At 38.4% G+C, this 13,193-nt stretch overlaps 1 protein-coding gene across 1 annotated transcript in view; it reads left to right on the forward strand.

Moving 5' to 3' along the window:
* The first annotated feature begins 5,807 nt into the window (after nt 1-5,807).
* Nucleotides 5,808-13,193, forward strand: part of nup210 (nucleoporin 210) — a 178,097-nt gene continuing 170,711 nt past the window's right edge. The window contains 2 exon segments of the mRNA XM_034172768.1: nt 5,808-6,305; nt 11,161-11,300. Coding sequence (XP_034028659.1) covers nt 6,145-6,305; nt 11,161-11,300 — 301 coding nt within the window. The 5' untranslated portion in view covers nt 5,808-6,144.

A 13,193-nucleotide genomic window follows, 5' to 3' on the forward strand; every position in this document is an offset into this window, starting at 1 on the left:
CAGTTTTTGAGAACTCCACACAGATTTACCATAGAGTGCCATGCTGTTTGTATTTTTTCATAACTGATGTAAATAAAGTCCAAGACATATTCAGTGACTTGGGAGTGTTCATGTATTCATCCCCTGGGCCCTGACATGTCTGAAAAACCTCGCAATAAAATATATTATTTACAGGTGTTATACCAAAGCCTTCCGTTACTTATGCAACCCATCACTTTGGCTTTTATGTTTTTAATTAATTTATATCAAGTTGTAGAGAACTGGTTTGAGTTTAAGGAAGATCATTTTAGAAATCTTGTTTTTTAATTTTTTTGTGTTTGAAATGGCATAAACAAATTAAAATGTGTGAAATACCAAGTGTATTACAAGTGTATTCATACAAATACTGTTTTGGGGAGCACTGTATGTACTATTGAACATTTTTTATCTGAAGTTTTTTTCCCCAAACATTTCAATACAAGCCAGCTAGAAAGTACTGAAGCATTTGTTTTGAATAAGCTGGTGATGTATTGAGACCCAATTTAGCACAGCTTCTTCCTTGAGATTATAGTCCAACCTCTACTGATGTTTTGGAGGCTGGTTCTGATGTTAAAGAGTTAAGAAATTACGATATGTTGCGATATATCTGACAATATATACATAAACAAGAGCAATCTGAGATTTGTGACGTCCACCAATGCGGATCTGGATCACCTCCAAAATTCAGTGGAGTCTTCCATGCCCTAATATCTATCTGTGGTGCAAATTTGGTGAGAATCCGTGAAGTAGTTTTGACGTAATCCTTAAAAGCCTATATAAAGTGAAATCTTGATCCAGAATTTGGATCCAGATATATCAAGAGACTAATTTACCAAGTCATGTGGTTCTCTCACTAGATGTTGTTACATTTAAAATTTAATTGGGACACTTTTTATATTGGAAACTATTTGTACGTACCGATGTTAATAACATTCATATGTAGCCTTCTTATGTTATGGTTATGGGTTAAGGTTATAGGGTTATGGTTAAGGCATAGAAGTGGAGAAATGGAATGCCCACTTCTGATCTCAGATCTTGGGGATTGAGAGTTCCCATGGGATAAAAAGCTTTTCAACCTACCATCCCTGGTTCTCAAGACCAGGCACCTAAGTGGCTCTACTCTACTCTTTTCTACTTTTCTATTTTACTGTTCCTTTTTAGATATTTAGATATACCTTAGTATACTAGCATAGTTCCACCTTAGAATTGGAATATAATATATAAGATATACCTTACTGAATTTTCATGCGTGAGAGGACTTTGGTTTCTTTACTTCCGGTCTTTTGCTCTGCAGCCAGCGCTTTATTCACAGGTATTATAAACTCCAATATTATGCTGGGAATCGACAACATCAAACATCACAAAATAAGGTTAAAGGTTTTGATCAATTATTCTGAATAATTTACAGCCTTACATTTTGTAGCTGCCCTGATTATCGCTCACAAAGTCACGCTGCTCTCAAATTGAAAATGCTTCATCAGTGCTGCGCTGTTATTGATGCAAAGATTTGGAAACAACCGGTTATGTTGAAAGATCAAGCTATAACCCACAAATCTGGAACTATTCAGATAAAATATATCTTATATAAAATATAGATCTTTATCTACATTTATTGCTACTTACCTTAATTGATGAGATTATAATGTCTTTGCAATCTTTACATATTTAATCGAGCTCCTCTGTGTTTCAGCCTCACATGGACCAGTGGAAATAAACATTTGTTTTGTTGTGTCATCTGTGTATCATTGATATATTCACCTTTCTGTGTTCATATTAATTTTACAAAATTAACTCAATCAATTCTGTAAATACTGATGATTTCTGTTTTACTCTAAAAACTATTTTAGCTGAGGGAACAAGACTGTCCATGTTGCCAGACTGAGAACTGCTCGACTCAGCATCCAAGAGTCAGCTGGTGGTGTCCTGTCACCTGCATCATCCTGTCAGCCGGCGTCTGGTAGAATGGCGCCATCTGGTAGAATGCCGCTTGTGAGGCCTCACAGTCGATCCCAGATATCCTGGACGTCTTCATGATGCAAGAACTCAGATGCTTCTCTAGCAATGTGCACAGTTCTAAAACTACTAAACTTTCATGTTAATTTAAATCATGTAATATCATACAAACTCGCTGGGTTTGCTGATGATTTTTCCAGTTGTGGCAGCTTGATAGAAAATGAAGGCATGTGTCAGGTCCTTCATGATGCCTCTCATATTTTCTTTGATTTGTGTAGACTGAAATAAATGATGCATATTTCATCATATTGACTGTGTGATACCTCAGTGATATCAAAATAATCTATGACTGAAAATAAAATGTGAATTGTTCTTAACAATGAGTTTTGTTGTTCAGCAAAAGAATGTGGTTCTTCTGGAAAAATGTCAGGATCTTCAAGATTGATGCCAGCCAATATTTCTTTGATATCCCGTGGAAAAAATAGAAAATGCTGCAGTGAGGCCGGCAACCTTCTGATATCGCACACATCTCTGCATAAGAGGTCACTCTCACCTTTTTTGAGGTGCAAATATGCAGATATGACTCAAGAAAATATTTTATATTTTATGGTAACTTTGTGGAACAGTGTCCCACATCATGTGGTAAATGCTCCAAATGTTATTACTTCGAAGGAATGCTGTGATTATTTATACAGTGTTTGATTTTTATTGATTGACAATTTTATTATGGTGTTTGACTTTTACTGTGCTATTTATGAGTTTTATACGGTTATATTTATGTTTTACTATGATGCTATTTTAAATGACTCGTGATGTGCTTTTATTGTATTTTTATATACGTTTTATGAATAATTAATTATTGACCGTGATTTTCCGCCACAGTTGCTGACAGTCTGCATGCTCTTATCAATAATATTAGCGAGTTTTGTCCTGAATACAATATAAAATCAACAAGAACGTCATTCAAGCTACACTTTGAACATACTTTGAGGAGATAACTTGCTGAAGCCATGGTAGAAAATGTAAGAAAACACACAGAAACTGTCCTTTACAAGCGCGTCTGGTGTTATTGCTGGCAGACGACCAGAAGTGAATTACCCCAACCCAACGCTCACGGCTGAGTGGCTGAAATCTCAGGGTCGCAATGTCACAAACAAAACTCAATGGAATGAGATCTTGAGTTGGCGTTCCAGTCTCTCTACTTCTATGATTAAGGTTAGGATTAGTGGTTGTAGTTAACACAGTTTAGGAACAGGTCACGTGAACTACACTGGCCAACTAGCTGAGTTATCTGTTCTACGCACAGGTAATAGATAAGAATTTTAGCCCTGTTATTGTATATTTCATGTCACTTTAGTTAAGGTATAGTAAGTTCCACTGCATTGTGTGTATGTTGTCATCATTCATTTTTACAGAGCAATGTGTGACATTCATGAGACTCAAGTGAATGATGATAAAAAGATGTTGCATTTCATATCACGGCAATGCTGTGGAATATATAATGTTCTTAGTGTCTCTGCAGATGTTTCCCCAGCTCCATGACATTTCATCCATTTAGCACTTTGGCTTTTACAACCTAACGCTCCCTGCTTCTTGGGAGGCATATCGACAGACTGCATGCTGTACACAGCAGGTACATTTTAAATCAAAAAACGCACCTTAACTCGCATGCCCTGCACACTGACCTGTTCGGATTCTAATTAAAGTACACCCTCACCAGCCGCTACTACGTAGTAACGTAAAGTGTGATGCTTGCTACCTGACCTGAGTACCATGTGAACTGTGAAAATAAGGGCCCCAGTGAGCAGGTCATTATCTAATATATAAGGCTGACCGTGTGTGTGTGTGGGTGATTCTTAGACTATGGGCACTTATTATGTCCTTTGATCATATTGTATGAAAAACAGAAAAAGGGGAAATTTCACACTTTTATAGTTATCTTTACAATGAAAGTGTGTTAAGAAATTTGTTCTAGTTGTCTATGATGACATTTTCACCTTTTTTCAGCATCATTATATGCAAATATTGCCGTTTTGTGCTTGTCCCACACCCAGAGTTTTGATCTTCAATGATAAAAATTAATGGTAAAGAAACGTTTTTTTCTAATGTTTTAAAATATCTCTGAATAAAATATCAGTAAAATAATCAAAACATAATTGGGGTATTCAATGTCATACAACTGTTGTGATTTTTTTAAACAAAATGTAGTTGTCCCACACTATTGCCGTAATTTCCACCACAACACTGTAATGTCCCTTTAAACAGTTTGTATGAAAGATTGTTTGGGTAGTTTCTATGGAGATAAACACTGACATCAGAGCACATGTATATAGCGCCAAATCACAACAAACAGTTGCCCCAAGGCGCTTTATATTGTAAGGCAATGGTGTGGTGGAAACTACAAGGCCAATAGTGCCCGTAGTTAAAGAATCACCCATGTATGTGTGTCCGCATACATGCACTTTCAACTTAAGGGCAAGTGACCTCCCCCTTGGTGCCCACTGTCACCATATCAAGTTTGGTGTCAATTGCTTAATTACTGTGGATGTGCATAGATATGAAGCTGACCGTGTGTGTGTAAATGTGTTCCTGCATGTGCGCTTTCAACCGGGCCCCAGTCACCATACCAAGTTTGGTGTCGATTGCTTAATTGCTGTGGCTGTTCACTCCAAACTCAAACCGTGCCACAGACATACATGCATAGACACATAGACTGCACTTTTTAGCTCCCTTCACGCTCCTGTACCTCACACCAGCTATAACTGTGAGCTGGTTTTACAATGATGCAGCAAACACTCCATAAGCAATAGTCTACAATTACAGTCTTAATCTATTTTCCCTCCCTGCCATGTCAGTGTTTACATCACATGTGCCTACATACTGTACTGTTTACATCACACTGCTATTTTTTTTTCCTTTGGACAAGTTATCGATTGTATGAATTGCTCTAAATGCAATTTTGTTGTTATCTTGACAATGACAATAAATTAAATTATTATTATTATTATTTTATATGTAGATAGATTGTACACTTGGCTTCCGATAAGAAATAACCCAGTCATTGTTTCCCTCAGGAAGCAAATTATTTTTTTCACACAGTCAAAATATGAGATCACTCACATTTTACACAATGCAGAAGCAGCAATTAATTTTGAATACAATCATTTAACTGTACATTACTGATAAATGTACAAACCATTTGATTATAAACAGAGGCAACAACATTATTTGCAGTACACATCTTGACCTCATGACCTTTGAACATATCGTGAAACATCATGTCAGGCGTTAGTCATGACTTTATTAAAAATGGTCAACGTGACATGTTTTAAAGCAATATGTTACACCCTACTTAAGCATATGTTATTTATGAAAACCTTAAACCAAAACACTTTGCTGATTTGAGAGTCAACAAACCTGTCAGCAGTTCCACATGTTAAATACAATTTATCATAAGCACATATTTCAATCATTAATCAAACCATATAAAAGTGTATCATTTCAAAACCAACATAAATCAATTGAACACCCATCAAAACACAGGCATACACATTTTCATTCATTTGGCATCATGATAAAACCCTTAAACGCATTATGGCACAAGAATACACTCTATTCAACTTCATTCATTCAATACAGTAACTACTTCATTTTAAACCTAATTTGTTACTTTTTGAAAATAATGAACACAAAACCTTTTATTCAGTTTTGTAGCTTTTAGTAGTTAGCGTGCAAAGCTAATTATGAGCGCTTTCTCGTTGGAAATAATGAAGGCCTGTCCCTTTAAGAAATTGCGTCATATCCCGTTTGCCCCCGGTAACATTTCCGTACTCCCGGCGTGCGGTTATTGGTAATGGCGGGTTTTTATACTAAACTTGTGCATTTTTAAACTATTTTCGTTTTGTGCGCATTTTTATTAATACCGACGTCAAACGAGCGCTGTATGTGTCGAATTAAGTTGGAGACTTTCCAAAGCGGAGGGTTTGAATTAGATAATTAATACTGATATAAAGTGAAATTGTGCAGAAAGACGTTGGTTACCGTCGGAGGAGGAAAAACCCCAGCTACAGATATTTTAACGAGGCAACAGAAGCGCACTTTAATTCGGAAACGGTTCTAATAATTGAAATATTTTTTACCGCTATTTTCACTCGGCAGCCTCATGACGCGAAAATGTTTTCCGTCAGACTGTTAGTGTATTTCGGATTTACATTAATAACCGTTATTCTGGTTGACGGGACCTCGAAATTAAATATTCCCAAAGTGTTGTTGCCGCTTGCCAGAAGTACAAGAATTAACTTTACGCTGGAGGCTACAGACGGCTGTTACAGATGGTGAGTAAAATCCGTAACGCACAGGCAGGTTGTCATCCCGTGTTTAGCCACAGGGGGCGCATTTTTGTAGCATTACAGGTTTTGTGGAGCCATAAATCAAGCAAAAATCATAAAAATAGTTCATTCGTTTCTCTTTGTCACTTTTTAGCTTCTTTGTGACTTATTGAGGGAGTCTTATTTAGGGACAGTTAAAACAGAAATACATGCATCAAGTTTAAATTAATTTATCTTAGTTTTTGGTCATTCCATATGTATTCATTCTACATTTATGCCTGAAACTTTTTCTGCCATGATTGATTGTTTATATAGGGTCATTACATGTGACGTAAACAGATATTACCAAATTTTCCCAAACTAACCATCTTGAATGTGGTTACTTGAATTATCCCTGTTTGTATGTAAGTCCCTTCGGCTGCTCCCTTGTTTGCACTCGGTGTCTCCACAGCAAATCTAAGGTGGATTTGCATGTTGAATTGGCACAAGTTTTACGCCAGATGCCCTTCCTGATGCAACTCTACATTACATGGAGAAATGTGGCACGAGTGGGATTTTGAATCGGGAACCTGCCACACCAAAACCAAGTGCACTAACCACTCGGCCATGACCCCTGCACTTGAATTTTTCCTGTTACACACTTTAGATTTGTAAGAAATGAGCCTACAGTAATGTTTGCCAAGTGATGGCTTGCTGAAAATTAAGAAGAAAAAAAAAAGCGAAGTGGCTATGGGTATGTACATCCGTATCTTCTGCGGGACTGCTAAAGGTACGGACCAAGGTTCACTGAAGATACAGACAATGTACGGATGAGTTTTGAAGTCTTGCCGGACCTTTAGCCGCATATGGTACGGGTATGGATATATTTGCGCATTCTGATTGGTCGGTAAGACACCCTCCGTATCTTTAGAACGGTCTCTGTAGATACGGGTCCGTACCCGTAGCCACGGCCAAAAAAAAAAAACAGTTGTATACGCTGTGTCAATGTTCTGCTCATTTTGCAAATGTGTACTACTCCTGAACGGACCTAAAGCATAATGGAATGTTGGTGCAGTGCAAAACTCTTGAGGTACACAAAGTTATTGTCCTTTAGTGGACATACTGTTCAAATTTCCAAACATTTATGTATTTTACAAAAACTATACACTGAGTCAGACTTTTATGCTAATACTAATTTATTTAAGATAAATATGTGAAGTTGCTAGATTTAGAGCCCTGTTCTGACCATGGAAGCACTTCCAGAAATGGTCATATTCAATTGTATGAGTCCACAGTAAGTTCTTTTGGCATCTTGCTTTTCTGACTCTGGGTTTCCGCAGCAGATCCAAGATGGATTTGCATGTTGATTCAAACCCCAGTCTGGCTGGACAATCCTTGGGCAAGATCCTTCATCCTCAAGTTGCTCCCGGTGTGTAGTGAGCGCCTTGCATGGCAGCACAGTGACATTGGTGTGTCTGAGTGAATTGGTGAATGTGAGGCATCGTTGTGAAGTGCTTTGAGCTTCTGCTATAGATGGAAAAGCACTATAAAATGCAGTCCATTTACCATTGATTTTGGCACATTTTACATCTGATGCCCTTCCTCTTGCAACTCTACATTAGATGGAGAATGGGCGGGGGTGTTCTTGAACCAGGAAGCTACTGCTCTGGAAACAAGCACACTAACCACTTGACCACCATGCCCAGGTCATATTTGAGAGGGAAAGAAAGGGGGGTGGGATTCCCACATTGCTCCGGTTTGCGAAATGTGCGGAACATCTGTAACTCCCAATTGTAGAGCAGTTGACCATGTTAAACCACATAAAATTACACAAACATGAAACTGAACAAAGGTTGACTGCATGTGATGAACATTCCTGTTTACGAACTCCAGTATGGCAGTGACCTACCCCACCCGCGCATCACATAGTAAGAGTCTGTTAGAGATGTGTTGGTACCAGTCGCCTTACTAACTTATTTATATATGGCCGACGGTGGCGTGATATGTAGTAGGAAGGTATCGTGTGTGCTATGAGGGTGTTGTTGGAAAGCCAATAGAAGCCTCAAATCTGAGACTACTCATCCGAAGATGCCTGGGTCCAAATCTGAGGCGACTCATCCAGATGGGCAGCTGGAGCCCATAATCAGTGGTCACAAAATATTCTGAGGAAAAGTTCTTCATGAATCCTCTTTTCTACCAGCAGTGTTTTTTTTTTTCTTTGTGCTTTTTGGTTTCTTGCACCTGCCTACACCAGTGTCTTAGTAGCCTACCTCTGCACGTTCCCTAAGGATGTGAGCTTAAGTTGTTACAGTGAAACCAAGCTACTCAGTGCATCATCGCGCAGTTGACAATCCATTTAGAAAATAATCATTCACTGAAGCTCTAAATCATATGTGTCAAACTCGAGGCCCGCGGGCCACATCCGGCCTGGCGTGTAATTTTATCCGGCCCGCGAGATCATTTTATATATTATTGTTATTAATAGCCCGGCAATATGAAGCGCTGGTAACACAATAAACTACAGATCCCATAATGCAGCGCATCAGCTGCCTTGCCAAACGCTTCGCGTTCATTTAGCCTAGCTTATGATGCTGCAAGTTATTGTGCCCTAGTTATTGAGCCCTCACGATGCTGAAGAGAAAAGTCGATTCTGAAAACAGAGCCTTTAAAAGCCGATGGGAGGCTGAGTATGTTTACTGACATTGCCGGTAAACCCGTGTGTCTCATTTGTGGAGCTAATGTGGCTGTAATTAAAGAATTTAATCTAAGACGGCACTATGAGACAAAACATCAGGATAACCCGAAAGACCTGAATGCAGAGCAGAAGATACAGAAAGCAGAAGACTTAAAGAAGAATTTGACACTTCAGCAGACGTTTTTTAAGTGAAGCTGCTGTGAAAGCAAGTTTTATCGTGGCAGAGGAGATCACAAATCAGCCAGGCCATTTACAGAGGGAGAATTTCTGAAGAGCTGCATGATCAAGGTGTTTGACGTCTTATGTCCAGACAGAAAGCAGATGCTGGCAAATGTAAGCCTGATAGAAATACGATTGCTGATCGAGTGTGTGAGATGGCCACTGATTTAAGAACACAGTTGAGTGAAAGAAGCAAAGACTTTATTACTCTCTTGCTGTGGATGAAAGTACTGACATGACTGATACTGCACAGCTGGCCATCTTCATCCGTGAAGTGGACTCCAATTTGCGCATTAAGAGGAAATAATGTACATTAAATCGATGCACGGGACAACGACTGGAAAAGACATTTTTGAAAATGTATGTCAAAGTATAACTGACATGAAACTGCCCTGGGACAAACTTATTGCACTTACTACTGATGGCGTGCCATCTATGTGTAGTGAAAAAAGAGGACTAGTGGGAAGGATGCGAGTAAAGATGCAGGAGGAGAACTGTACTGGTGAGTTAACTGCATATCACTGCATTATACACCAGGAAGCACTATGTGGCAAAGTCCTGAAGATGGACCATGTAATGAGCACTGTAACACAAACCATAAACTTTATCTGAGCTTAAAGGTTTAAATCACCGGCAATTTCAGTCCTTTATGCGGGAGATAGATTCAGAGTTTGCTGACATTCCTTATCATACAGAGGTGCGTTGGCTAAGTCGGGGAAAAGTTCTCAACAGAGTTTTTGAGCTCAGCAATGAAATCTGTCAGTTTGTATGACGCAGTGAAGGCATTTCAAGTGAAGCTGCTTTTATAGGAGACACAAATGCACCAGTGCAACTTGTCCCACTTTCCCTGTTGCCAAGTAATGTTGAACCAAGTGGGCACAACGGTGTTCCCAAATACGCACTTTGCTGATAAACTGAGTGCACGGCGCTTTGGTGACTTTGAAGAACGAAAAAAAGAATTTTGAGTTGCTTCGCACCCTATTTGCCGTTGATGTGGAAACTGCACCTGTGCAGATTCAGATGGAGCTGATTGAGCTGCAGTGTAATGGCACACTAAAGTACGACACTGCAGGGCCCACACAGTTTATTCACGCCATTCCTGCAGAAATGCCCCAGCTCCGTCTACATGTGGCTCGAACTTTGTGCATGTTTGGTAGCACATATCTGTGTGAGAACCTCTTGTCAGTGATGAAGACTAACAAAACAGCACACAGGAGTCGTCTCACTGATGAGCACCTGCAGTCCATCCTGAGAATCTCCACAACACAGAAACTCACACCAAACATAAACAAACTTGTTGCCAAAAAAACATGCTAGGCGTCCAGCTCTGATAAAACGACATAAAAGCAAAGAAAACTGAATGATTTGATTTGTTATTGGTGACATTTTATTTATATTTCCAGGTTTTGTTATGCAGCATGTTCACATTTTGAATTTGTATAATTTTGACAGGATATATTTTTATGGAGAGCAAAATCTTTTGGGATATTTTAGTAAGTTTAAATTTAAGTTTTTGTTTTTTTTTTTTTATATAAATTGACGTAAGCGTAAAGACATTTGAATGTTTGTTCTTTTAATGTTTACTTTTTTCTAAGTTGTATAATTTAGACAGGATATATTTTTATGGAGAGCAAAATATAAGTTATTTAAGGTTTAAGTTGATTTATTCCGGAATAATAGTCCTGTCTGTTTTTATTCATATTCATGTTCAAAAAAGTTACGTTTTAAAAGTTTTAAAGTTTTAGTGTGTTCAATAAATGTTTATCCTGTTCGGCCCGCGACCTAAAGTGTGTTTTGGATTTTGGCCCCCTGTGCAATTGAGTTTGACACCCCTGCTCTAAATATATGAAAACGATGTTCTGCTTGACTTTACTGTTTATGTGAGGAAGTCAAAAAGGCCTTATTACTGTGATCAGGCTAAACTTTAGTGCTACTCCATGAGCTTGTGTTTATAATATTGTCTTCCAGGTCCTCCACCAGACCAGAGGTGGCGAGTGTCCAGGCTGTGGATGTGGACAGCAGCAGAGGCTGCTCTCAGAGAGCCGTTCTCCAGGCTCTCTCCACTCATCCCTCCAGGCTGACCAGCATTATTCTAGCTGAAGATGTTGGTAAGTGTTGTGAAGCTCAGTATACTGCAGCTCATTCAAAATGTAAGCCTGGTTGGGAATTGGGGAACCCATGCACGCATAGTTGAAGTTTGAAGTTTGTTTTAAAAGTCTTGATAGAGAAAAGAATGCAAATGTAAATTTAAGAGTATCAGGCTGTTATTCAAAAGCCAGAAGGAAGTAGATGTGGAAGTGCAGTTTGCTGACTGTTGCATGTATGTAAATGTGTAGAGATGAGCAACATCTGAGAAAAGGGGGAACCTTAAATATTGTGATATGATCGAAACATGAAAAAGTTATCGGAAGCCAAACGCCCTGAGAAATTAATTTCATGCTTTTGTATTTATCATTTGTGTGCACCTTTTACATAATCGGGTGTCTCAAGTTATTAAATGTGTGCAAGCTTTTTTCAAAATGATCCCAAAGAGCTTGGACTCTATTTGCTACTTGACATTATATCTCAAGTTTACTGTCCCAGAAAACTGCATGTTATCTTTTATTTAACCCTATTCAGGACTTTTGGGGTCCATTTGACCTGATGGTAATTGCTTTCTCCATACTGTGCTCACTAAAGTCCTGAATAGGGTTAAACCTACTTTATGAACTTTTGAGAATTTAGCAAATTTTGGTGAAATCTGCAAACCTTTGGTGCAGCTGAAAAATGTTGTATCTTTATCAGATGCTGTGAATTTTATTGAGACGTTATTACTGATTTCCTTTTAATATTGACAAATGATGCCAGCCTAAATATCACTTCAGCAGTGTTCCAGTGAGGGGAGTCCTTTGTATTTCTGATATGTGACTGAATAGGAGATGTCTTCCTTACAAGAAACTTCACCTTTTTCTCTGTCATACATTTTGATAACATTTTGTCATGATAGAACTCCACTGATCAAATTTATAAATGTTTTGTTATTTGGCTATTTATCAAAGATATACTGATCGAAAAAAATGTTTGAAAACTGTAATTTTCAGATTTCCAATGTTAGAAACAATGCAGTCAGATTCCCCAAAATATTCTGTAGTGTCCGTAGGCAATGCCTTTTGAGTTTTGGAGAAATAGTTTTGAAAGTAAATGTTTACTATTGTGATAGGTCTGGTTGTCCCTCTGAGAATGCATAGAGGTCTTTTTGATTCGTCCTCACGTTGTTGTTGACAGATGGCAATGATTGTGAAATATGTAGTATCCGTAGACAAAAAGGTTAATTGTTAGTTAGATTCATGGATCTGGTTATATGACTGTACTGAAAATCTTATTTCCATTTCTCATATGTATTTTCTATTTAATTTGGAAAGTGACATTGAATACCCCCGGAATTTTCAGATGAGCCGACGTGAACATGGAGCTGGATTTGACAGTAAAATATCAAAATGACCAAAAAGCAATTCTGTGAATAATTGCAAATGCACTACACAATTTTGTTTTAACGCATTAGTGCAGGGGTGGCCAAGTTCGGTCCTCGAGAGCCACATTCCTGACACTCTTAGTTGTCTCCCTGCTCCAACACACCTGAATCCAAAGAAAGACTCGTTAGCAGACTTTTAATGAGCCTTTCATTGGATTCAGGTGTGTTGGAGCAGGGAGACAACTAAGAGTGTCAGGAATGTGGCTCTCGAGGCCCGAACCTGGCCACCCCTGCATTAGTGTATTCTGTAGGTAACCGAGAAGATTCCACTCATATTAAAAGATCGTTAGTGATGACCTCAGAGGTCAGTATTTACTTTTAAGTTACATTTAAAGTAATTGATTTGTTGCACATTTTTGGGCAAAGCAAGTGAGGAGAATAACCCATAAAATTGAAATTCCTGTTTCTCTTGTGCCAGAAACATTAGCAGTGCATACTTTTGTTAATATGCAGTTTTTTTTTTTGTTTGTTTTTTTTGTTTGTTTTTTTT

This window comes from Thalassophryne amazonica, chromosome 6, assembly GCF_902500255.1.
Source record: "Thalassophryne amazonica chromosome 6, fThaAma1.1, whole genome shotgun sequence".
Classification (NCBI taxonomy): Eukaryota; Metazoa; Chordata; class Actinopteri; order Batrachoidiformes; family Batrachoididae; genus Thalassophryne; species Thalassophryne amazonica.